Source organism: Vombatus ursinus, unplaced genomic scaffold, assembly GCF_900497805.2.
Source record: "Vombatus ursinus unplaced genomic scaffold, bare-nosed wombat genome assembly UNPS02014802.1, whole genome shotgun sequence".
Taxonomy (NCBI): Eukaryota; Metazoa; Chordata; class Mammalia; order Diprotodontia; family Vombatidae; genus Vombatus; species Vombatus ursinus.
The window spans coordinates 374,041-401,346 of NW_020954580.1; the positions used below are offsets into that span (position 1 = coordinate 374,041).

The following is a 27,306-nucleotide window of genomic DNA, read 5'->3' on the forward strand; positions in this document are numbered from 1 at the left end:
AAGCGGACTAGGCGGACAGGTGCACTTCCGCCTTACCCCACTTCCAGCGTCGGGTAGCCCAGGTACCTGGGCAGAGGGAGCCCGCAGGGCCCGAGGCGAGGAGGTGGAGGTGTTAGGGGGGAGGAGGAGGAGTAAGAGGAGAAGGCGGAGGAAGGGAAGAGGTAGCGCGGGGAGGAGTTAGCTAACTTTCAGTTTAAGGGCATTGTGGGAAACAATTATGGTCTGAGAAGGCTTCACCTGTCACCTCGGCAGCCCACGGCTCCAGGAGGGGCGGTGGCTGTCGGCTCGTCCCGCTTCTGGCCCGTCCTGTCCGGCAGTTCCGCCGGCCGAGCCCCGCAGGGAGGTGGGCGGCTTGGCCCCTGCCAACATGGTAAGTGACCGGGCGGCTCTGCCGGAGGGAAGAGACGGGAGGAGTGGAGCGGAGCGTGGCGGGGAGAGGTGCCTTCCTCCCCAGGCACCTGCTGCGCGCAGCCCGTGCAGAGCGAGCGCAGCGCGGGGAGGCGCTCCCAGGCGAGCGCGAGCCCCGGGCCCCTGCTCTGCGCTCCGTGCGGCGCACCTGCCGGGGACGCCCGCGTCGGGAGGCAGCTTGCAACTCCTGGGGACCCTGGGGAGGGAGGCAGGCGCGCGTATGCTTCCCCGGGGCCGCCTCCCGGGGAGATCAGCCCCAGACGGGAGGTCTGGAGACTTGGCCTGGGTGCAAAAGTTGTGGACTGCTCCGGGAGGGTACTGAAAGTAGTGGGAAGGAACCCAGAGAGTAAAGCAAAGAACACTGCCTCTGCACCGGCGGATCTGGGTTCAGTTGTGCCTCTAATCCTTACTACTTTTGTGACACCCAACTTACCTGGACGAAATTTCTATATCTGTAAAATGAAAGTTGGACTGATTATGGTTGGACTGAATGGATTCTGAGATTCCTTCCAGCTCTGGGGCTAGGATTTTACGCCTTTGGAAAAATGAATTTGAGTGGGATGAAAAGCGTGGCAACAGACAAACTTTCTCCATCACTGAATAAGTTTCCTGGAGAGCTGGTGAAGGTAGCGGGCTATGGGAAGCCTGTTGAATTAAAATAGGAATTGGGCTGGGGCGAGTTCTGCCTGTAGAGGGTATGGAAAGAATGTAAAGGGCCATCGGATTCTGCCACAGAAATAACTTTGACTCCTGGGAAGAAAGATTTATCCGCCCAAAGGAAAATCACTTTCTGGCGGAAGGTTTCATTATTTCTAGAGTCCTCGCTGCTTTCTGAATTATACGAAATTCGGGGTGGGGATCGGCTTTGCTTTGCTTCCTGGGCTTAGGGTATAAATAATGTAGCAGCTTTTTCCCGCCTTACTTAAATTTCCTTTGGAATTCATGGTGAGGCTTTCAGCCCCCTGTCTGTTCCTTGACTGAATTAAGAGCCCCGCTTTGAATTTTTGAATGTGCTGTTTAGGGAATCTTTAATGAGTTTATGCTGATTCCGGTTGTTAGAAAAAGGAATCGGCATCACTGAAGACAGTTGTCTTCTTACTTGATGGAGGTCTGATTAAGGGAGGCTAAAAGTGGCTACCGTTGCGGTGGATAGATCGCTGAACCTGGAGTATGGAAGACCTGAGTTCAAATGCGACCTCAGATACGTAATAGCTCTGTGACCCTGGGCAAGTCCCTGTTTGTCTCAATCCACTGGAGAAAGAAATGGCAAATCACTCCAGTATCTTTGCCAAGAAAACCCCATGCCTAATATTGGCATGCTGTGATCCACAAAGATTTGGACACAACTGAACAACAACAAAGGAACTAGACCAAAAACTGCCAGAGAAAGTCACCTGTTGCCAAAAAGGTCCTTCAGTTCTGGAGACACTGCCCTAGTGGGCTAATGCTTTTTTTTCTCCCATTCTTCTTGCTAGTCTACTCCTGACTCAAGAATTCTCAGTTCTATCACCTTCCTTTTTTCTGTCATCTGGACAATGCCAAGGTTATTTACTGTTTCCTATGTATAGTTTAGTGTTTTTAAAAGTTTGGTCATTTGACAATCATCATGAACCCAGATTTCTAATGGCACAAATAGCTTTCAAACTTCGAGTTATGTGTACCTGGGTTCTACAGATTGGAGCAAGTTTGAAGCAACTTTAGGGATTTCTCTGGTTTTCAGTGATAGGCTTTATTTGGAGAGTAACACTAATTCTGGGCCTTCCTGCCAAGCACTTCAAGACCTTCTGTAGATTTGCTTTTGATAGGTTATTGAGGTGAAAGAAATCTTAGGGGTCATCTAGTTCCTCATTTTACAGATGGGGAAACTGAAGTTTACTGAGATTTGAGTGACTTGCTCAAGGTCATGAAGGTAATAAGCAGAGCAGAAATTTGCACTCAAGCCTTCTGATTGCAAATACAGGACTCTCTTCACCCTACCACACTTTCTTCTAAAGAACATACAAGGTCTGGAGGCCAAGGTTTGATAGGTTTGGGCAACAATTTTTTGTTGTTGTTGTTCAGGTATGTCCAACTTTTTGTGACTCCACTTGGGGTTTTTTTGGCAAAGATACTGGAGTGGTTTGCCATTTCTTCTCCAGCTCTTTTTATGGATGAGGAAACTGAGACAAACAGGCTTAAGTGACTTGCCTAGGGTCAGCCAGCTAGTAAGTGTCCAAAGGCCAGATTTGAAGATGATGAGTTTTTCTGACTCTAGGCCTGGTACTCAGCACTGCACCTTCAATACTTTTTAGTTGAGTACGTATTCACTAGGTGTGCTTCTGAAAAGTTTGAGGGAAAATTTATTTTTTAAAAAGTCGTTCTATAACCACCGTTAGGAGACAAACCAATTGGGAGTCCTTTTTAAAGTGAGTAGTTAAATCCTTCAGGTTTGGAAATCCAGTTTTCATATTGTGTATGATTTATGTAAAGTAAGGTACCTTTGTGCTAAAAAGGAGAGAGAATTATTTCTTTTAAGGCATTTAAAGTTTGAATCTAATGAAATATAAATCCCCATATTTATACATGAGTGCATTTATTTATAAGAATCCATATTAACTTTAAGCAGTGTTCATGCACTGCTCTCTGGGTAATTTGTATTTCCCATGTTGACAGTAATTTAGTTTAATTCCAAATATGTTTCTGAGGTAGGAAAATTACTACCTTCCATGAAAATGCTGTTGTAGTTTCTAGGAGAAACCATGACTATCAATCTGTTGGTATTCTCTCCAATTTATTTTCAAAATCTCAACCATAGTGTACATTCCCAAAATGTGGAGGGAGGATTATTTTTACTTTAGTAGGGAAATGCAAGGTTTGATCATAATATGTAGAATACTGAGGTATTGCTCTCCAAATGATTTTTTCATGTACAGATAACCTTGAATTATTATGCTGGCTGCCTTTTGGGTATACCCAGAATAGTGCTAACTATGTAGGGCCATTTCTCCAAAATTTTCTTTAATGGTTATCAGCAAATACTGGCTTTCATTCATGGGGTCCTGTAAGATTAGTTCTAACCCTCTGTGGCTTCATTCACCGTCCTAACTTAGAGATCATGGTTTAAATTCAAGGTCAAGGCAGTATTAATCTAGTAGTTCCTTCTTTCTCTGTCAGGTAATGGCTGTTTGCCAGTTAACTCAATGTGATACTGAATGGGGAGGCAGGGAAGGGGACTGACCTCTGCTCTTGGTGGTATTCCGCTGACGTATGACATGAGGAGAAGTCTGGCCTTCGGCTTTCATTTCCCACCCATTAAAAGCATCAACACGGCAATGATTTGTGTACGTTCCTCATTTTGATATTCACATCTGAGATCATGTTACCATGCTCATTTCCATGTACAGGGCTGTGCAATGTTAACAATTTGTATATGGTGTCTTAGTAACAGCTGGGAGGATTCTTTAGGGAATTGCTAGGAAGTGTTCTAAAAATTGAATATTTGCCATACTGTATTTGTGACATTCATTTTTGTCTGGCCACATAGAATGTTTTATTGTGAAATAAGATGGAAAAAACCGAACCTAATCACCTCTGCCTTGCTACCAACAAATAAATAAACAAAATCCTTTGAATATTCCCAAAGGATAGTATCTTTTGACATATTTCCATGTGCCAGTGTTTCAATTTTCTTTTTTATTATGTTCCTGCTGTTGCAAGAAGTTGTTCCCATAGATTCAGTAAACTTCCATGTAGGTTATATCTTCCCTTGGACTGGGGTATGTCTGTGGGGGTCCATTCCTTTTGATATTTGATTTCAAATTTCTTCTAGGGTTGCCTTTATATCATAGTTTTATTCCTACCCTCCCACCCCCTACCGACCTTCCATTTTGGGAAAGCAAACCAGTGGAGCAAGAATCATCCAAGGTAGAATCTTTGTTGAAATGCAAAGATTCTACCTTGGATGGTTTCTATATTAGAATGTATTATTATAATGTAATATTCAATATAATTGTTATAACGTTTGTATATACATATCTGTGTGAAATATTCTGCCCTAGTCATAACCTACCTACCTGTCTAGTGTGAGGGAGAAGGTATAATTCTTTATTTCTTCTTCTTCAAGTCTTTGGTTTCTCCATTACTCTGAGTTAACTTCTTTTTGGTGATATGTTAATTTTATTGTTGCAGTCAACCCTATATATTGTTCTCTTCTTACTTCTTACTTAACTCTTCATCAGTTCATTGAATTTGCTCTATATTTTTCTTTCTTTCTTTGTTTTTAAACTTTTTTTAAAATTTATTTTGATTTATCAACAATCACTTCCATAAGCTTTTGAGTTTTAAATTTTTCTTCCCCTCCCTTCCCCCCTCCCTTCCTAAGATGGTGCACAATCTGATATAGGCTATACATACACATTCCTATTAAACATATTTTCAGATTAGTAATGTTGTAAGCAATAATTAAAACCGATAGGAGGAACCACCAGAGAGAGGAAACAAAACAAAACAGAAGAAAAAAAGAGCAAATAGTATGCTTCCATCTGCATTCAAACTCCATAGTTCTTTCTTTGGATGTGGATAGCGTTTTCCATCATGAGGCCTTTGAAGATGTCTTAGATCCTTGCATTGCTGAGAAGGGCTAAGTCTACCAATGTTAGTCATCGCACAACATGGCTGTTACAGTGTACAGTGTTCTCCTGGTTCTGCTCATTTCACTCTGCATCAGTTCATGTAAGTCTTTCTAAGTTTTTTTGAAGACTGCCTGCTCATCATTTCTTATAGCACAATAGTATTCCATTACATTCATATACCACAACTTGTTCAGCCATTCCCCAATTGATGGGTGTCCCCTCAATTTCCAATTCTTTGCCACCACAGAAAGAGCTGCAATAAATATTTTTGTACATGTGGGTCCTTTTCCCATTTGTATGATCTCTTTGGGATACAGCCCTGGAAGTGCTATTGCTGAGTCAAAGGACCTATATTTTTCTAAATACCTTATATTCATCATTACTTACTATAGAGTAACAACACATTTAAAAAAAATTTTCAGTGCTTCCTCAGTCAATGGACATTCACTTTGTTTCTAGTTCTTTGCTATCACAAAGTGTTGCTCTGAATATCTTGGTATATATTAGATCTTTATTTCTGTCTTTGGTCTCATTGGAGTATGGCCAGCAGTGGTATTATTGGGTCGGAAAGGTATGAACAGTATAGTTACTTTTCTTGCAAAATAGAAAATTGAAATTCAGAATGGTTAGATTACTTTACTGCTCCACAGCAATCAGCGGGTATATATGCTTGTATTCCCATTGTCTTTCCATCTTTGACACTTTGTAGGGAGTGAGGTCAAACCTCAAGGTTGTTTTAATTTATGGGTTCTTTGTTCTTAATGACTTGGAACTTGTTTCAGGGATCATTTATAATTTGCAATTCATCTTTTGCAAACTTCATGTCTTTTGACCATTTATCTTTTGAAGAATGACACTTAATGTTATATATTTGAATCAGTTCCCTATATATTTTGGATCAGTAGTTCTTGAAGTGTGGTCCAGGGCCCCATGAGGGCCTGAAGTCCTTTTCAAAGGGTCTACAAAGTCAAAACTGAACTTTGTAGACCCTTTGAAAAGGTCACTTCATAATAAATAATACTAAGATTTTTTGCCTATTAAAATACTCCTGCCTTCTCCAATTACTTATTACTTACTCTATGTGGATAGAGTGCTGGGCCTGGAGTCAGGAAAACCTGAATTCAAATTCAGTCTCAGACACTTACTAGCTGTGTGGTCTTGGGCAAGTCACTTGACTCTAACTGCCTGGGGGGGGCGGGGGATTCCAGAGCCCTTCTTGTTGCTTAGGCAGGCTATTCTCATGATAAGGGTCAAGTGACAGGGAAACTTTTTGAAATATATAAATTTTCATTTGAACAGCAGGTATAGCAGAAGTGCTTACAGGATCAGCACGTGGGAGCTGAGTTTTTCTTTTGTTAAACACAGTCACAGTCAGTAAAGGTTGATTAAGCACCCACTCCATAATCTTCTTTCCACTCACGGGACCAACGACTAGTTCAGACTCTTCTCACCCCTTGGACTATTCCAGCAAACTCCTAATTGGCCTCCTTCCTTCTCCCTCTCTGCTTGATCCACACATCTGTCCAGGTGAATTTCCTTAATCAGAGATCTGTTGATATCTCTCTTTAACCCAGTAAACCTATCACATCTAGTGATTATGACTGAGAATATTGTGCTCAGTTTTGGGTGCCACATTTTTAGAAAGGATTTTTTTCCTTAATAGTATTTTATTTTTTCCAATTGCATGTAAAGATAGTTTTCAACATTCACGTTTATAAGATTTTGAGTTCCAATTTTTTCTCCCTCCCTAAGATGGCATGCAATCTGATATAGGCTATACATGTACAATCATATTAAACATATTTCTACATTGTTTTGAAATAAGAATCAGAACAAAAGGGAAAAGCCATGAGAAAGGGGAAAAAAAGGAGAAAATAGTGGGCTTTGATCTGCATTCAGACTCCATAGCATATTCCATTTTTAGTCTAGAAGGGATTTTGATAGGCTGGACAGCATCCAGTAGGCATCCAGGTTGGTAAAAGAGCTTTGAGTTCATGCCATGTGAACTCAGTAGGAGTAGGAGGACAGTTATTCTGGAGAAGAGATGACTTAGGAAGGACAGGATAGCTTTCTTTTAGGATTTGAAGAGCTGCCATATGGGAGAAGAGTTAGACTTGGTCTTCTTGGCCCCAGAGAATAGCTCCAGAAGCAGCAGGTGGAAGCTGCAAAGAGGCAACTTTATTAGGAGAAACTTCCTAAGGTTTAGAGCTCTCTAGGGGTGGAATGAGCTGTCTCAGGAGGAAGTGGGTTCCCTCTCATTTGTAGATCTTTAAGCAAAGTAGTTCGATGACCACTTGTGGGTGTTGTAGGTGGGATTCTTGTTCATTAGGGGTTGGGCAGGATGTCCTTTGCAGCCTCTTCCTTCATTGAAATCTTGTGATCTAGCATCACTTTGTCTTCCTGTATTTCTTTGAATTCTTCGTATTCGTGATTTCTTGTATATTTAATATTCTATTTCATTCACATATCACTGTTGATTCAGTGACTCCCTAGTAGTGGACACATGGTTTCCAAGTTGTTAAAAAATAGTGCTGTTATGCATGTTTTTGTGCAATTTTTTTTCCCTCACTCATCTAAAATCTCCTGGGGAAGGGGAAATAAGCCTCATGTTGGGGATCACTGGGTCAGAGGGTATGAAGAATGTTGTAAATCTTATTGTGTAATTCTACATTGCTTATTAAGATGGTTGGACCTTTCACACCTGGGCTCTGCCACCAGTGGATTAGATGCTTGCCTTTCCATAGCCTCAACATCATAGAGTAGTTCAGTATTTATCAGCTTTAAGTATCTGTAGAGCACGGGCTGGGTGGGGATATGTATGGTGTAAGGTGATAATCTCAGTGTTGTTTTAAGTTGTACTTCTCTCTTTCTGTGTCTCTCTTTTTGGTATTTTTTTTTTTTTTGTAATTTTGAGCATTTTCAGATGGTTTGGTGTATTTCTTTTGAAAACTTCCTGCTCATGTCCAATTGAATCTTTTTGTTAATCTGCATGACTCATTTGCTTCCATGACTGATGATCCTTATTCCCAATCAAGAAGCACCCAGGTCACTGAATAACTTTTAAGTTATGGGTCTTGAACGTAATGTGTGTCCTTAAGAAACAGTTGTTGAATTAAAGTGAATTGGAAAAAAACCCCCACTTTGTGCAATGTTATTAGCAAAGAAAAGTATTAAATAGGATGACTTGAAGCTAGGTGGATAGAGTGCCAGGCCTGGAATTCAAATCTGGCTTTTGATACTTAATAGTTGTGTGACCCTGGGCAAGTCACTTAAACCCTGTTTGTCTCAGTTTCCTCTTTTGTTGGAGAAGGATATGGCAAATCACTCCAATATTTTTGCCAAGAAAACCCCAAATGAAGTCATGAAGAGTCAGACATGACTGAAACAACTGAACACATACACACACATAGAATGACATTGTATTTGGACCTATGAAGTGGTTGAGGCCTGCTAAGGAATGGAAGAGAGAGAATGTAAAGGACTGACAAGCTTAAGAACACCTAAGAGGAGATGCTCCCTCTGATGGGACAAGAGCAGGGCTTGTTATCCACCTCTTCCATTTGTATGGCTCTTCTCAGCAGCAGTCTCCCCTGCCTATCATGTAGAATGCAGAATGTAAGCTCCCTGACCAGGGACTCTGCATTTTTTGTCTATTTCCCCAGCACCTAGCGCAGTGCCTGGATACAGTAGGAGCTTATTAAAGGCTTGCTGAGTTAGATGGGATACAATGCCCCAAAGTGCTGTTCTCATTCCCTTGCCTTGGAACTAGCACTTAGGAGGATGGGAATGTCTCTAGGGGGTGGGAGGGACCTCTGCTCACTTCCCCATTTATCGATACTAATCTCCTGACTGCACCCCTGGGGTATCATTGTTATTAACAGGCTCAGATACTTGCACAATTCCCCTCTTTACCAGCTCAGCTTCTCTACAATCCAATGCATTTATTAAGCCTTCAGTCAAGTATTCCTGTATTTTTAGGCATGTTTAAGCACTATTCACTTGGCTTGGGACTCCATCCAGAATCCTGGGGATAGCTCTCCAATGGACACTCCAGAGGGCTGGCACTAGTCTTCATGGATGCTGCAGGCACGCTAGTTGGGGAAGTTACCAGGCAATCAATGGAGGAGCATTTATTTAGCACTCCCTCTGTGTGAGACTCTGTCCTAATTGTGGCAAACAATCCATGCCCTCAAGGGCCTTAGATTCTAATGGAGGAGACTACTTGTGCTCATAAGACTAGAGAATGCATGCAAGGCAATTTAGGGAGGGATAGCCCCAGGTAAGGATTCTTGAAGTAGGTGGTATTTGAGCTGGGTCTTGAAGGAAAACAGAGATTCCCAGAGGGGGAGGTGAAGAAGAGCCTGCTTTACAGGTCACCCCAGTAAAGAGAGACAATGCAAAGGCGTGGGAGACAAAAGATTGAATGTTAAATGTATGGAACAGTGAGTAGGCCGGAGTGGCTGGAATGCCCAGTCTGAGGAGGAGTAGAATGTAAGAAGACGAGAAAGCTTAGGAAGGGGCCAAGTTATAAAGAACTTTATATGCACTGGAAATGAATTTAGAATTGGTCCTAGACACTGTAGAGAGACCGTTGGTGCCTGTTGAGTAGGGGTGGGGTGGGGGAGTGACGCATCAGACTTGTTTTAAAGGAAAATCCCTTTGTTTTCTATGTGGAGGGTGGTTTGGGAGCGTGGAGAAATTTGAAGCAGGGAGACCAGAAAGAAAACTATTTCAATAATTCAGGATGAAGATTTGAACTAGCATTGTGGTTGTTCAGTTGGACAAGGAGGTGACATTTGAGAGATGCTGTGGAGGTAGGACAAGATTTGCCAGCTGACCGGGTCTACGGGGTGTGTTTGGGTAAGAAGCTGAGGTTGACACCGCAGTTGCCAACCTGAGTGACTAGATGAATATTTCTGTTCTTGAAATTAATAGGTAAATTTGGAAAAGAGGTGGGGGAGGGTGGTAAGACAATGAGTCTTGCTTTGGACGTGAGTCTGAGATGCCTCTGGGATATCCACTTTGAAATTTCCAAAAGGCAGTTAGTTCTGTTGGAGGTACCAGTGAATAAAGGAACTACAAGGAACTCAGAAAGGCTACTTGTCCCAAAGATACTCTCTTTGCCAGTATCACTGAACTCCCTAGTATGTTCCTGGGATCTTTGTGACTTGCTTAATGAAGTCAGCTTGACTTTCTGTTGCATTCCTCCTTCTTACCTACTGATCTGCTGTCCTTTTATTGGCTAGCATTTTCTTCTAGTTAGTATCCTTTCTCTACAATTCGGTGCATCCACAACACTTGTTGGGTACTCTCAGACACTAATCAGAGAAGCCTGAATACTCTTCTCAGTTGGCTACATACAGACTGCTCTTTGGGAGCAAAGTTCTGATACTAAGTTGTATCAGAGTAGAGATTTCCTGTCATTGAGACTTATCTATTTTGAGAGGTAGTGTGTCTCAATGGAGAGAGAGCCAACCTTGGAGTCAAGAAATGTATTCAACTTTTGTCTGATATGTACTAGCTGTGTGACCACTGTGATAGACCCTCCGTTAGGGAATCCAGGGAAGTCTCCACGCCCCGGGGCCTCTGGCTCAGCTTCCCCTAACGGCTGTTACAACACCCTGGGTGAAATCCTCAAGGGTGGGGTGCAACATCCTGTTCTGTAAATGACCTGATCTGTCTTCCCGACCCTGCTCCCTTCCCGGCACCCCACCGGACCCTGTTCCCTTCCCGGCACCCCACCGGACCCTGTTTTGTAACCGGACAGTATAAATATCTCAGATGAAACCCTCGGTGGGACGGCCCCTGGGATGCACGCCTGGGGTCCGTCGCCGGCCGGCTCAAATAAACGCGCTCTCAATTAAAGTCAATTGGGTGTGATGCTCTGATTTCTCTCGGGCGTCCAGTTCATTTGGAGGTTCCACCGAGATTGCCCTTTGGGCCAGCTGCTTCGGCGTTGCTGGAAGGCTGGGGTGGGACGTGTTCAGGGGATGGCCACCGGGAAGATGTGCCCCGGCCCCGAACACTGACTTATCCCGTGCGAACCAGCCCGCCCCGTATTCTTCCTCTAAATTTCTTAATTGGGCACCGAGCGCTCTGGTCTCAGTCTGATCGGTGAGTACTCAACGGAAGTAAGTGGCCTGGCTGGACGCAGCTGTAACGCCCTTACTGACCTCCACGGGACGCCGTGTGAGAGTCCTGATTATCTGCAGTCTGGCGCCACATGTTAATGTCTGGAGTGTTGCCTTAACTGTTTATGTCTGTCTTATATGTTTTATCCGTCTGTGATTGTCCTAATTGATTCGCCTCTTCCCGTCCGTGATGGGTCAGGGGCCGTCAAGCCCCGCACCGGGGACCCCTCTCTCAGTTGTCCTACAGAATTTTAAACAGTTTCGGCGCATTGCCAAGGGATATGGGTTTCAGGTTACCAAAGAAAATTTGTCCACTTTTTGCCAACAAGAATGGCCTACATTTGGGGTTGGGTGGCCCCCAGAAGGGACATTTGACATGACCATTACTGGGAGGGTCAGGAAGATTGCTTATGGGACCCCTGGCCATCCCGATCAGATCCCATATATAACTGCATGGATAGATTTTAAACCCCCATCAAAGCCACTCCGGGTTCAAGCTTTGTCCAAAGTTGGGGTGCACTCGGGGCCAACATCCGGTCAAAAAGTTCCCGGGACTACGCAAATAGGAGCCAAGGTCTTACCCCCTTCCGATCCTGACCCCCTGGACCCGGCTGAGCCCCGACCCCCACCATATCCTGTTCAGGGGTCGAGCCACCCCTCGGCCCCGCCTCTGACAAGTCCTCCTCATACTCGAACAGGGACGCCTTACGGCTCCTCCGGGTCCGGGTTTTCCCCCGACTCCACTGTATCTGCCTTTCCCCTGCGACAGGTCCCCACGACCCCCGGGGAGTCGGGGAGACCCTTCATGGTCTATGTCCCCTTTTCAACCAGTGATTTATACAATTGGAAACAACAGAATCCATCCTTTTCGGACAAGCCCCAAAGTCTGATTTCCCTTTTGGAGACAGTCTTCTATACACACCAGCCTACTTGGGATGACTGTCAGCAGCTCCTGCGGGTTCTTTTCACCACTGAGGAGCGTGATAAGATCATATTGGAAGCCAGGAAAAGGGTTATGGACCCCGACGGCCGCCCCTCAACTGATCCGGGCCGCCGGAATCATGTTTTTCCCGAAAGTCGCCCTGACTGGGACCCAAATTCTGATCGGGGGCGAGAGGCTTTGGACAGGTATCGCCAGTTACTGTTAGGGGGGTTAAGGGCAGCAGCGCGGAAGCCCACCAATATGTCTAAGGTTAGTGAGATCAAGCACGGGAAAAGTGAATCTCCAGCTGCTTATTTGGAAAGATTGTATGAGGCCTACCGCACTTACACCCCCATTGACCCTGAGGATCCTAACAACCGGAGAGCAGTGGTGATAGACTTTGTGTCTAATTCGGCTCCTGACATCCGGCGAAAACTGCAAAAATTGGATGGATTCGAGGGATTCACCCTGCAGTCCGGACAAAGGCTGCTTTCGCGGGAACGTGTGTCAGCTATCCTGGGCATGCCGGCCCCAGCAACCCGCCGGGGGCTCCGCGAATTTTTGGGAATGGCCGGGTACTGCCGACTGTGGATCTTAGGATTTGCGGAAATCGCTAAACCACTGTATGAGGCACTGTCAGGTGAGCCTGCCAAGTTCCTGTGGGGACCAAGGCAGGAGGAGGCTTTTAACAAACTGCGCGGAGCGTTAGCTAGCACCCCCGCTCTTGCCCTGCCAGACCTGACTAAGCCGTTCCGCCTCTATGTCTCAGAATCTCAGGCAGTGGCCAAGGGAGTGCTAACCCAGCCTTTGGGGCCCTGGAATCGCCCAGTGGCCTATCTTTCCAAGCAGCTTGACTCGGTCGCTGCTGGGTGGCCTACATGTCTTCGAACTGTCGCGGCTGTCGCGACCCTGGTCAGGGAGGCAACAAAGCTGACCTTCGGCCAGCCCCTTGAGATTTCTGCATCTCACCACCTGGAGCAGTTGCTGCACACCCCTCCCACTCGGTGGATCTCTAATTCTCGTCTGACTCACTACCAGTCCCTCCTGTTGGATCCGAGCCCGCAGCTCCTCCTGGTACCAGGACTTGTATAACTGGTCCCCCTGGCTCACCACTCTACTCTCTGCTATAATGGGCCCCTTGGTTCTTCTCCTCCTAGGATTATTGGTCGCCCCTTGCATCATGAATTGTCTCTCCCGCTACATCCAGCAGCGTATACAGTCTCTGAAACTGTTTGTCCTACGCAAATCCTATACACCCCCGGATTTGGAAGAGTTAGCGCCCCTGGACTCTGTTGAGTCCTCTGTATAACTTGCTCTTGAAAAGGGGGGAATGTGATAGACCCTCCGTTAGGGAATCCAGGGAAGTCTCCACGCCCCGGGGCCTCTGGCTCAGCTTCCCCTAGGCTGTTACAACACCCTGGGTGAAATCCTCAAGGGTGGGGTGCAACATCCTGTTCTGTAAATGACCTGATCTGTCTTCCCGACCCTGCTCCCTTCCCGGCACCCCACCGGACCCTGTTCCCTTCCCGGCACCCCACCGGACCCTGTTTTGTAACCGGACAGTATAAATATCTCAGATGAAACCCTCGGTGGGACGGCCCCTGGGATGCACGCCTGGGGTCCGTCGCCGGCCGGCTCAAATAAACGCGCTCTCAATTAAAGTCAATTGGGTGTGATGCTCTGATTTCTCTCGGGCGTCCAGTTCAACCACTAGCAAATCATTTAAACGCTCAGTAACCCCAGGCAACAGTTAGACTTCAGCTGATTTGAATTGGTGAAGGGAGTTCTCATACTAGGAGCACTACACACTGGTTCTGGATCTCCCCCCACCCCCAAGTCTTGATTTCTTTGGCTTTCCACACACACAGTTGATATCAACTCACCCTGTAACATATTTTTTGTCTCTCCTAGACCAAACAATGCATCCATCCTTCATTAGCCCTCTCAAGCTTACTCCTATCTTGTTGCTTAATAGACTGTCAAGGACTCTGACCCTATACTTTAATTAAGATAATCTATGTCTTTATGACTTAGTTGTCTTTTTAAACCTACATAGAACATAGGGAAGCAAAGGAGCACACTCTAGTTCTCTAGGAGTGGAATAAGTACTGGATTTGGAATCCTTAACTATGTAACCTTGGACAAATCAATTAATCTCTTTTTGGGCCTCACTTTCTTCATCTGTAAAATGGGGTGGTGGTGGACAAGATGTTCTCTAAAGACTCTTCTAATTCTAAATCTATTGTTCCTACAAAATCATCTTAGTTGGTCCTTATCTTCTTTCCATGACTCACCAAGGCACATTAGATAAGATCAACACTTAAACTGGAACAACTCCCCTGGACAGTTTGTTATAGCTATGGATTAGTTGTAGCCGTCCATTTTTCTGCAATTGTTTCTGCTACTAATTTCTGTTATTAAATAAAGGCAGTAGAGAGTAGTGATTGAACTCTGGGCTTGGAGTCAGGGATACTGGAGTTTAAATGCCAGCTCTAACCCTATTTGAGAAACCTTGGGCATGTCATCTAACCTCATTTAGCCTCAGTTTACTCAGGCTCAATGGACATAACAACATTTGCACTTAACTTCCTTACCTGGTTGTTGTGTGGAAATTCTTTCATTCTGTCTTTTTGTGGCTTCTGGTCTGTGTGGAAATTCTTAACAGACTTTTGTTGTTATTTTCAGTGTCTGATCCTCTGGGACCCCATGGATCTCTCTTCATGGGGTTTTCTTGGCAAAGGTACTAACTGGAGTGATTTGCTATTTTCTTCTCCAGCAGAGGCAGAGGTAAAGTGACTTGCCCAACGTCACATAGCTAGGGAGTTTCTGAAGCTGGATTTGAATCCGGGTCTACCTGACTCCAAACCCAAGACTCTATTCCCTGTGCCACCTAGCTGCCAGTTAACAGACTTTATAGTGACCTATAAATTTATTATATTGTTATCATCCCTTTTATGGGGTGATATATGGACCCTGGATTTTTTATCCCGTATTTTATCCAGGAGTAGAGATACTCCTACTTATTCATTTTGGCTAGAATAGGACTAGGATAGTCTGGAGCCCTTTATGAACTTCCCAGCATTTCATAGTATTTGGCTTTACCGCATTTGCTGTTCCCTTTTGTTAGCTTCTATTGCACTCATCTCTTCAAAACCTCTTTCATAAAGGTGTTTTCATTCTTATATGGTTTCTTATAACCATATTTGTAGCTCTGGGTGACCTTGCTGACATCATTTCAGCCCCTCTGGATCTCCTTCAGCCTTCAAAGAGAAAGTTACCTTGAGAAAGGGTACTGTACCAATGCTGATAATGCCATTCGTTCATCACAGTTTTATAGTTTCCCTCAAAACTTCCTTGTCTTTAAAATCTGAGGGGAACAAGAAAGTCATTTTAATATCCTTGTTTCTCTAAATGTTATCTTCTCTATTCTTCTTGGTATCTGGCTAAATTCTTCTGTCTTTGGATTTTAAAATTTAAAATCGTGACAAGGAGGTTTACTTTGAGGATTGCTCCTGAATGACATTCTTTTTTTTTTTTTGGTGAGGCAATTGGTGTTAAATGACTTGCCCAGGGTCACACAGCTAGTCAGTGTCAAGTGTCTGGTCTGAGGCCAGATTTGAACTCAGGTCCTCCTGACTTCAGGGCCAGTGTTCTATCCACTGTGCCACCCTAGCTGCCCCTAAATGACATTCTTAACAACACAGAGAGCCTGTAACTGGGCATCCTTTCACATGGAATCCTTTTCCTATAGCGATTAAGCAGAGAGGAGTGCAATGGTAATGAGAAGGTTAAGCGAGGAAGTTGGGATGAGCTAATTGATGGAGTACCAAAAAACAGCGAGGGGGCAGCTAGGTAGCTCAGTGGTTCAGGACCTAGAGTCAGGAAGAGCTGAGTTCAAATCTGGCCTTAGACACTTACTAACTGTGTGACCCTGGGGAAGTCATTTAACCCTGTCTGCCTCAATTTCCTCATCTGTAAAGTGAACTGGAGAAGGAAATGGCAAACCACTCCAGTATCTCTGCCAAGAAAACCCCAAATGGGGTCACAAGAGTCTGACGTGCCTGAAAAATAACTCAACAACAACAATAACCACAAGGCAGGGGAAGCAAGTCCCCCCTGCCTCCAGGTGTCAGTCAGCATGCTGACAGAATGCCTCAATGGCAACTGTGCTCTATGTCCACTGAGATTGTGGGCCAGTTCAGTTAAGTTTTCTTGACATATTCCTTGGCAGTGGTTTCTGTATTACTTGCATTATATCAATGTCCTCTCGTGCTGTTGTAATTCACAAATCAAATCTCCCTGATAATAATAGTATTAACTCAAATTTATATAATGCTTTATATTTCCCAAGCTGCTTTTCTCCCAACAACCTTGAGAGGGAGGCATCAGTGATCTGTTTCCTATTCATTTGTATTATTATAGTTTGTTTTGGTAATATTGCTGTAATTTGGGTTTTCTGTGCTAGTAGTGGGTCTCAGCCTACTCTTGGCTCTGCCACATTAATTCTACCTGTTATATACCATCAGCAGTTTTCATTCCCCCCACAGCATTTACCCATTTGTACTATTACAATCTCTGAGGCAGCAAGGTGGTTCAGTGGATAGAACACTGGGCTTGGAGTTAGGAAGGCATGAGTTCAGAAAATTTGACCCCAGACACTTAGTGGCTGTGTGATTCTGGGCAAATCATTTAACCTCTGTCTCAGTTTCCTCAACTGTAAAATAATGATGGTGATAATAGATAATATTTATATAGTACTCACTATGTACGAGGCACTGTGTGAAACGCTTTACAATTATTATCTCATTTGATCCTTCCAACAATCCTGGGAGGTAGGTGCTATTATGATCCCCATTTTATAGATGAGGATAAAATGGAGATAATAAAAATACCCATCTTCCAGGGTTGTTGTGAGGTGCTAGCCTCAGTGGCAGAGGGTAGGTGCTTAATAAATGCTTGTTCTTTCTGCTGCCTCCAGGCTCCCCCAGTCCATCCTGGGTCACTCCAGAGGAGTTACTACTCCAGGGATGACCATGTAGGACTATATTATAAAAAATAAACTCCATGCATTTTCACCGGTTGTGTCCCATGCTTCAAATGGTATCCCTCATCTACACCTCCTGGCTTCCCGAGGGGAGGTGGGAGGAGAGATGGTGGCCTCTCCTTTGCTCTGTAGACCTAATTGCCCTCAGTATGTCACATTCTGTTCTTAGCTGGATGCTTGGTCTCCTGCTGGTCCAGTTTCTCCAGGAACAGGATCAGTGGGGGGCAGGAAGGGAGGAGGAGGGGTGGAAGGAGAGAGAAGAAAAATCTTCACTTCTCTCTCCAAGAGCGATTCCCTTCAGCCCGGAGTTCTTCATCAACAGATTGGGCCAAGGCTCAACTGACTTACTGCTGAATTTGAATGCCAAGATAAGTGGAGATGTTTTTTTCACATCCTCTGCCTTTCATCCAGTGGCCCAATGGTTCTTTCAAATTGATGAAAGTCTTGTCCACACATTGTGATGATTATAGGAAAATTCCTTAATACCTGGTTTACTCTGTTGATTGGGTAGCTAGGTGACATAGCTGGTAGAGCACTGGGCTTGGAATCCGGAAGCCTCATCTTCCTGAATTCAAATCCAGCCTCAGGTATTTACTAGCTCTGTGACCCTGGGCAATTCACATGACCCTGTTTGCCTCAGTTCTTCATCTGGAAAATGAGCTGGAGAAGGAAATGGCAAACCAGTCTAGTATCTTTGCCAGGAAAACCCCAAAAGGGGTCACGAAGAGTCAGAGGTGGCTGAAAAGTGACTCAACAACAAACAAGAATAGTATCAATATTTAAGATACTATCAATCTTATCAGTTGCTTATTTGAAATTCTCCTAATTCTTTCAGTTTCTGCTACTGTAGATGGCTTATCTAGGTACCTGTTGCAATCTGTAAATTGTACTTCTGTGTGTTTGCGTGTGTGTGTTAAAAAAATCTTTCCTTTCTAAAGCTTATCTTACTTGATTTTGCTTTTACTGCTGTTAGTCTTTTTCTGTTTGTGTAGGTAGGAAAGAATTTTATAGTAAAATTCTATTCTGCTTTAAGATTGTGGTATGGAAGTGAACTTTTAGTGTAAGGCTATGCTAATGGAGTTCATCAATCAACACAAATTTATTAATTTAAAAATCTGATTTCATTTTCATCTTAGAATTCTTTCCCTATTACCTCCTCTGACCCTGAATTGAGAAAAATGAACAACCCAAAAAACCCCATTATAAACATGTGTTGTAAAACACATTCCCGCCTTAGCTATGTCCAAGAAAAATAAAATACCAGCAAACTTTAAATGCCTCACTGCTTTCAGAGGACCTCTCTTCTCTGTCTGCTGGTGGAGAGCACAACAAATCTTAAGTACCTACCCTGTTCCTGCTCTTAAGGAACTATCAGAGAAAAACATGCACACACAGAAATTATGCAAAATACATACTAAATAATTATAAAGTTACTATAAGGAAATGATGACTTTACAGGATTTATAAGAAATGATGCTTAAGTGGAGCTTTGAAGGAAGCTAGGGATTCTAGGGGCAGCAAGATGGTGAAGTAGATAGAGAGCACTGGGGCTGTAGTTATTAGGAAGACTCATCTTCCTGAGTTCAAATCTGGCCTCAGACACTTACTAGGGCAAGTCACTTCACCCTGTTTCCTCATCTGTAAAATGAGCTGGAGAAGGAAATGGTAAACCACTCCAGTGTCTTTGCCAAGAAAACCCCAAAAAGGCTCACACAGAGTCGGACACGACTGAAAAAATGACTCAGCAACTACAACAAAGGATTCTAAGGGGCAGAGTTGAGGAGGGGAGTGCATTCCAGGCATGGAGACAGCCTATGCAAAGACAAAGTGATGGGAAATGGAAAGCCATGGGCAGGATGCAGTATTGTGTAAGGGATAGCAAGTTCTGAAAGACCTGGCAGGCCAAGCAGTAAAGGTTCCAAGTATGGGCCAGCCTTATGCATCTAAAGCTGAGATTAGTTAAATTCTAAGAGACTCATCACCTGAAGGTGGACATCTCAGTGGTTATTTTTTTTTAGTAGTATGACAATTCTGGAAAACTACTACCAAGGTGCAGAAGGATGGAAGCCTGAATTGGTGGAGGGGCAGCGGCAACACCCTCCTTCCCTCCCCTTCTCTGGGCTCTCCTCATGAAATACCTGATCTTTGAAGTATAAACATGAGCATGGAGTAGGTACTTTGAGTAGTGCGTCACTCTACCCTCTTCTGGAAATTTACGCAATGACCTTTTGATTATTCATTCATTTGTGGATTATCTGCACCATTGCTCTACTCCATTAGTGCAAATGCTTGAGAATAAACTCAACAGTGGCTCTTAATTTATTATACTTGTCTTAAAGGACCCTTTTAAAAATCCTTCTCTTTGTTCCCAAAAAGTGGAATACCCTAAATTTCAAAAAATGAAGAAAGATTTGGAGTAATTTTTGATTCACAGATGTAAGGTTACTGTATAATTCCCAGTACCAAAACAATGGGGAAGGAACCCATTTTATTTTATTTTTTTGGCTAGGCAATGGGGTTAAGTGACTTGTCCAGGGTCACACAGCTAGTAAGTGTTATGTGTCTGAGGCTGGATTTGAACTCAGGTCTTCCTGAATCCAGGGCCAGTGCTCTATCCACTGTACCACCTAGCTGCCCCGAAGGAACCCATTTTAGAGAAATACAGTTATTCCTATTCAGCAATTTGCTGTGGACTTCCCTTCTCCCCCTCAACCCTCCCCCTTTTAGTTGTCATTGGTTTTTGTGGAGAAATCTCTATATTTTTGTTTCAAAAGCTTAATATGCTTTGTTTTAAGTGTGTTTTATAAAAGTTAAATGCTTTCAGGGGTTCTTGGCCTTGGGTCTGCGAACTTATAAAATATTTTGATTATTGTATTTCAATATACTTGGTTTCCTTTTAATCTGATGTATTTAAAAACATTATTCTGGGGGGTTCTTAGGCTTCACCAGACTGGTACACTTCAGTGAAGTATATTTCTATACCCAGCTCTACATGTGTATATTCTTCCCTGCCTTTGACCAGATAGAATGAGACGCAAATGTTACCCTTTCCCTTCTACCCTTTTCTCCTTGTTTGTATAAACATCTACTCACATATTCAATTATGTGAGATAATTTCCTCCAATCTTCCTTTCCCTTCCCCACCTCCCTTTCAGTATATTTTTCTTCCCCTCTTTTTCAATTCTTTTTCAAAATCATTAAGACATATAACAGAACCAAAACCAGACCTTCCAGCTAATTAGACTCTGTCACCCCTGATGATGATAGGGTTCTGAAGGGACATAGGGATTATCTTCCACCAATTGGAATTTAAATACTTTATTCTTATATAGTCTCTTATGTTTCTTTTGACTCTTGTGTTTGCACTTCAAAGTTTCTCGGCAGCTCTGGCCTTTTCATTGAGAATGCTTGGAAGCAAATATTTGCAGATGCCCAACTCTCCTCCAAGCTAAACATACCCACTTCCTTTTTTTTTTTTTTTTTAACATTTTAGCAAAGGAAGAGATTTGCTTTGACCTAATACATTAAGGATATATAATAAGGATACAGTGGCACTTAGCTTTTCTGGGCACAGGTCCCCCTTGTCTCCATCTGGAAAGAAGGCTGGTCAGTAAGTCATCATGGTATGGTTGCTCATGTATAGTCTCAGGCACTTGCCAAATCTGAGAGGCCCAAACTCCAAATGAATGGGAGGTTTTATGCCCCTAAACCTTTATTTTCCACCCCCCTCATCCTTTGTGTGTTCCTCTTCCTCTTCCTACATTCTTTAAATGAACATACCTACCTCCTTCAACTGATCATCCTGTGGCATGATTCCTAGTTCCCTTATCATTTTGGGTATTTTCTTTTTGGATGTGCTCCAGCTAGTTGTCTTTTTTTTTGTTTTTGGGTGAGTCGATTGGGGTTAAGTGACTTGCCCAGTGTCACACAGTTAGTGAGTGTTATGTATCTGAGGTCACATTTGAACTCAGGTCCTCCTGACTCCAGGGCTAGTGCTCTATCTACTGCACCACCTAGCTGCCCCTCATTGTTTTCCTTCCTTCCTTCCTTCCTTCCTCCCTCCCTCCCTTCTTCCCTTCTTCCTTCCCTCCCTCCCTCATTCCCTCCCTCCCTTCCTCCCTCCCTTCCTTCCTTCCTTCCTTCCGCTAGTAGGTGTCAAGTGTTTGATCTGAGGCCAGATTTGAACTCAGGTCCTTCTGACTTCAGGGCTAGTGCTCTATCCACTGCACCACCTAGCTGCTCCCCCCTTTTTAAATATTATTATTATTATTATTTTTGCCTAGGCAATGGGGTTAAATGATTTGCCCAGGGTCACACAGCTAGTAAGTGTTATGTGTCTGAGGTCAGATTTGAACTCAGGTCCTCCTGACTTGAGGGCTAGAGCTCTATCCACTGCACCACCCAGCTGCCACCATGATGTTCTTTAATGTGTTGTCCATACTTCCATGATCCTCCATAAATTAGGTCAACGTTCCATCTCTGTCCAAGCCACTGATAGTCATTGTGAAAGATAAGAGTCCTGCAAAACTCTGCTATAAACCTTTCTTCAGGCTAACATTGATTCATTAAGCATCACTTTTTGGGTCCAGTATGTTACTCATCTCCAAGCTTACCTTTATCATCTGATCTTTGGTTGATCTTATTTTTCTCTATCTCTTTTGGGATTTTGTTTCTTTAATATCACCTCTTTTTACACAGTCTTCAATATTTCACTTTCCAGTTACAATTACCTACAAATGTGCTTATGTTTCCATGCCCTTAAGACCCTTAATTTCCCTAGATTCTTGTGAGTTATCTTTTTTCCTTCCTTCACTTTGCTGCCAAACTTCCAAAAGAATAGTTTATTTTCCTTGAGGATTAGGGACCATGTCGTAGGCATTTTTGTGTTCCTCACTGTATCTTACACAGAGTAAGAACTCAAAAAATATTTGTCAAATAAATGCATTTTCCACTTTTATAAAATGAAAAATGAAAATGGCAAGAAACCATCTGAGGATTTAAAATGACCTTACCAGTTGATCATGGAAATTTATTTAGGACAGCAGGTACGTGACTTGCAAGAAATTATCAGATATAGAAGAAGGAGCCTGATAAAAGGCAAGTTTCTTTTAAAGATGAAAAACATGACCTGTATTATTCTGACTTTGATAAGTATAAGCGACAAGCAGTGATGGAGAACTTCCTTTCTGGTTCTTGGCATGCTTGCCATGGAATGGCTGGCTGGCCATTGCCTTTGATCTCCATGTTCTGTGTCAGATATCCCATTGGCATTGAATGTCTAGTAGCATTGCTTGAATGTGAACAAAAGCTTATGAAAACTCTTGGGGCCAATTGTAGGTGAAAAAGGGATTTCTTCTTTGATTATTCCCTTGTGAGTTTCCTCTAAGGCTGAAATTCCAAGTGCCTAGGTGATCCATTCTGTGGCCATGCAAGAGGCCCCAGATTCTGGCCTAACACATCAGGTAACTCTGTCTTGTCGATTTCATGGTCTTGTACTTGCTTAGGTAGGAGCTACCTTAAAAGGCTAGCTAAATGAATTTAGTTGTGTTCTGAATCGTATATTAGCTGTGTGCACATATATGGTAGTGCCAATACAATGCATCTACTGTAGAAAGGATTGCTCTACTTATAGTGTGGAAGGCTTCTAACATGAGAATTAGTCTGACACCTCAAAATCAAAGTTATAGTGGGATTCCACTATATAAGTATCCTAGTTCAAGGTATAGACTATATTCATGATTGGCCCTTGTATCGATAACTATGGCATTCTCCTACCCTTCTTGAATTCTCAGCTCAGGTATGCTGGAGGGCAGAAATTCAAGAAAGATTGTTAAAGCATTTAAATGCCTTACCGAGTGCCAAGCCCTGTGCTAAATGCTGGGAATACAGGTGGAAAAGGGGAATAAATAATTCCTGTCCTGAAGGAATTCACAACTCTGATTAGGATAGACAACATATATAGCAAGGTTTTGCTGCCTGCAAGTCCCAAAGGTGAGAGAGAGAGAGAGAGAGAGAGAGAGGATGAATATTTAGTGTGTGGTTTTTTTTTTCTTAATTAAAAAATATGCTTACCTTGGAGGTATTGATCTAGTAATATGCAAATGTATTTAACTATATTTTACACTTATTTGGATACCTTGTGGTATATAATAGCAAGCATTATAATAACTATCATTTTAGTAAGTTCTTTAAAGTTTGCAAATATGACTGCATTTTATACTCACAATCACCCTGGAAGGTAGGTGATATTTATCTTCCCCTTTCTACAAATTAGAAAACTGAGGCTGAGAGAGGTTAAGTGACTTAGCCAGGGTCACACAGCTAATAAATGTCTTCGACTAGATTTGAACTCAGATCTTCCCGATTCCAAGCCCAGTTAGCTGCCTCTCATAAATCTAATTTTAATGAAAAAAAAATCATTGATTAAATGAGTTCTTAGGAATGAATGTTTATTTTGTAAATTCTCAATGAAGTAGGATCTGATGCTGAAATTATTTTAAAGTGAAGAGAATCCTTTATCTGTAAGAGCAGATTGAGATGTGCTTGTCCAGCTCTCCCTGTTGGAATGCAAACACTGTGCAAGAAACATACTGTTTCTTGTCATACCTTGTCAAATATACCTTGTCAGGGTGAAACATTTATTGAGTACTTCTTCTGTGCAGGTTGTGGATGTAAATGAAATCAGTGAGATCTTACTTAAGGAAAGGGGTTGATCAGGGTTTGATCACCTAATAAGCTTCCATGAGGGTGGCAGGCTTCTGTTCAGAACTTTAGAAATCATCTCTGTAGAGACATTGTGGATGTCCCCATTGAGGCCTTGTTGAAAGGATCAGAGACTTCTCCTACTTAGGTCTCGCTCACTTAGGCTGCTCCCAAAATAAGTTAGTTAGTTTGAAACTACTCCTTGGGGATTTCTAGAGGTTGATTTTCTGTAGTGTGGGAGCTTTCCAGTAAGATGAATCTGTGGCCTTGTACTTTAGTGGGAGGAACCATCCTTTTCTACTCACCCACTGAAGTGATCAGATAGAATTTCTTATGCCAGTGAAATCCCAAATATGATCTTCACCCAACCTCCCCCCCCCAAAAAAAGGTACCGCCAAAATAGCTGTAAAATTCAATTCAATTTAATGAGTACTTACTAAACTTACTATGTGCCAGGCACTGAACTAGGCAGAAGACAAATATTTAGCGTTCTTGCCCTGAAGTGGGAGGAGGGATTACATTCTATTCATTTGTTAGTTGCCCAATGGTTCTTTTGAGATACAGACACACATATACATTTATACATTCACACGCGCATATATGTATGCATGTGTGTATGTATATATAAATTTTTTTCAAAGCAAGTGTTAAAAATGATAAGATCTTCAAATCACTATTTATTTAACCAGCTTTTTGTTGACACAAACGGAAAATGATATTTAAATGACATTTAAAAATCTTAGCTCGGCTAGGCTGAAATCTCTGGCCAACATTTAAGGTAAATGTGTCCTGTGAAATCCCATACTTGCCATGTTCCTTAGTCACATCATGTTGAAGCAGTAGGACAAGGGCCTGCCAGACAAGGCTGGCGTACCCCACATGGATTGAAGGGAACTACCTTTCTCCTTCAGGGTTTCTCAATCTCTAAGCCTGTTAAAAAAGGCAGGAGAGGAAAATGGGAGTTCTCAGAATTATTGATGCCCTCCTAAGACTTAATTACATTAGACAGCCTCAGGCTAATTTAAAATATATTGCTGCCCTTTATCTTTGAAGGGGAGGGGGGGTCCTTAACAGAGCTTCTGGAATCCCTAACTCCATTCCAGGAAGATTCAGTGTTACCTTTCATGATTCCCCCCTCCAATGGTTTTCAATTGCCCCCTCCCAGAAAAAAATTACTTCAGATTTAATTTGTACGTAAATCACACGTGATTCTCTGTGTGATTTCATTTTTCCTTACCTTCCAGTAGGGTGTGATATTGTCAGCATGGATAAACCTGTTGCTGTCATTGTGGAGCACACCTTTTCTACCACTTAGGAGATCTTGCAGTGTTTCTGTGGCTGAAAATTCAGTTCAATCCAAACTGCATTTATAAATATCTACTGTGTGCCACACACTGTATTAACCAATGTAGTAGGTGTAACACTGGACTTGGAGTCAGAAGGATCTGAATTTGAAAGCTACCTCAGATACTTAAAAACTGTATTGAATTTCTTTCAACCTCAGTTTTTTTATCTAGAAAACTGGGATAATAATTGTACTACCACTCAAAGTTATTATGAGGATCAGAGACAGATGATTTATGCAAAATGCTTTGTAAACCTGAAAGCACTATATAATTATTAGTTCTTATTATCTGTAGATTCTAGGACACAGAGAAAAACAAAAGTCCTCTGCAAGGAGCTTGTGATACTACTGGGATGTGTGTGGTGGGGAGGAGCAATATGTACACAGATAAGTAAATAACATGATATAAAAAATAAATGTAAATTTGAATATACAGATATCTTATATTACAAAATTATAAAATATATTTGTAGGAATAAATTTAAATATAAATTTTTACAGGGGGTAATGAGGACTCTGTATGACCCTGGGCAAGTCACTTAACCCTGTTTGCCTCAGTTTGTCCTTCGTTCTCAAAGAGGACCATTCCATCAGGAAGGTGATGCCATGATTTGCAAGTGAATTGGATTTAAGTGAGGAAGGCTGTGCGAAGTCACCAGCCTTATTTTCTCCTCTGGAGCCATCTGGGTCCAGTAGCAAGATAGATGAAGAGTTGGACATGACTAAAAAATGATTGAACACCAACAGCATATTTGGAAAGGTATAAGAGGTGACACTGAAGCTGAGCCTTGAAGGGAGCTAGGAATGCCAAGGAGAAGTGACAGAGAGCTTGCCAAGCCTGGAGGACAACCTGTGCCAAAGTGAGGAGGCTGGAGATAGGTTCAGCCTAGAAAGGTAGGCTATTGGCAGGAAGGAGTGTAAATGCCAAACAAAAGAGTTCATTTTATCCTAGAGGAAACTGGGAGCCCCTTAAGCATCTTGGGTGGGGGTTCCATAGTCTGAACTGCTCCTTAGCATTGGGTGTGGTAGCTGTACGAAATAGGAAAGAGGAGAGGCTGGATTCTGGGCCGTTCAGATAATCCAAATGGTGGATGGTAATGAGAGCCTGCAGGAGGGTGGGGAATTCATCACTATGAGACACTGCTAAGCGATTTATGCTGGTCCTTCTCTGGTCCTCGACCAATTCACACACCATCCATCGTTGGTTTATGCTTGAAATCTTTCCAGCGTGGCAGGATTTGCCACATCTTGTTTTCTTTTACCTACGATAGTCTTCTACAACCCAGGATTTCTTAGTTTACTCAAAGAGTGTTTTGATGGAAAGTATTAAATGAATGCATATAAAAATGTTAAAAAAAAAAAAGTTAAGTGTTTCATAAGTTGAAAAAAACTTGTAACTAACACCATACACATAAACTTGACCTCTAAGGCTTGGTTTCTATTTATAATAAGAATTTCATTCAAATAAGGTGTCTAGCTGAAGAACCCTCAGTATTAGAGTTAGGTGACTCCTCAAAGCAATACATCTTGTTCTGCCTTTTAGCTACCCTAGTTTCCTTTAAGACCCAGAACAAATGTCTCTTTTTACCTGGGGCTTTTCCTGTTTCCCCTGCTAACTAATGCCCCAACCCATGAAGTAATTTTCTGTTTATTTTTTTATGTAACGTGTACTTATCTCAGAACATGTATCAATCTAGGAGAGTGTAACCCTTTTGAAGGCAAGCACTGTCTTGCTTTTGCATTTGTATCTCTAGTATCTAGCACTGTGTTAGAATACTGGTTGAGTGATTTATCACTTCTTAAAAATTTAATTTAATTTTGTTACATTTTAAATTGTGAACTGTCTTGCTCCCTCCCAACCCCACACTACAGAAGGCCATCATTTGACACAGATATGTAAATACATGTAAAACCATACTAAGCATATTTCTATTTATCAGTTTGATTTATAATTTTTTAATCCTTTCATTGAACCCTATCTTGCTTTTTGTCTTTCGTTCTTGAAGAGGACTGTGACATCAGGGAGGTGATGACATGACTTACAAGTGAATTGGATTTAAGTGAGGGAGGGCTGTGCAAAGTCACCAGCCTCACTTTCTCCTCTGGGTCCAGTGGCCAGATATAGACCAGAACAACTGGAGATG

The 27,306-nt window shown here is 42.7% G+C and overlaps 1 protein-coding gene across 1 annotated transcript in view; it reads left to right on the top strand.

Moving 5' to 3' along the window:
• Nucleotides 1-249: 249 nt before the first annotated feature.
• The window catches only part of AP1S3 (adaptor related protein complex 1 subunit sigma 3), a 75,352-nt gene continuing 48,295 nt past the window's right edge, over nucleotides 250-27,306 (top strand). The window contains exon 1 of the mRNA XM_027873718.1: nucleotides 250-370. Within this exon, the coding sequence (XP_027729519.1) occupies nucleotides 368-370 (3 nt within the window). The 5' untranslated portion in view covers nucleotides 250-367. The remainder of the gene's footprint in view (nucleotides 371-27,306) is intronic.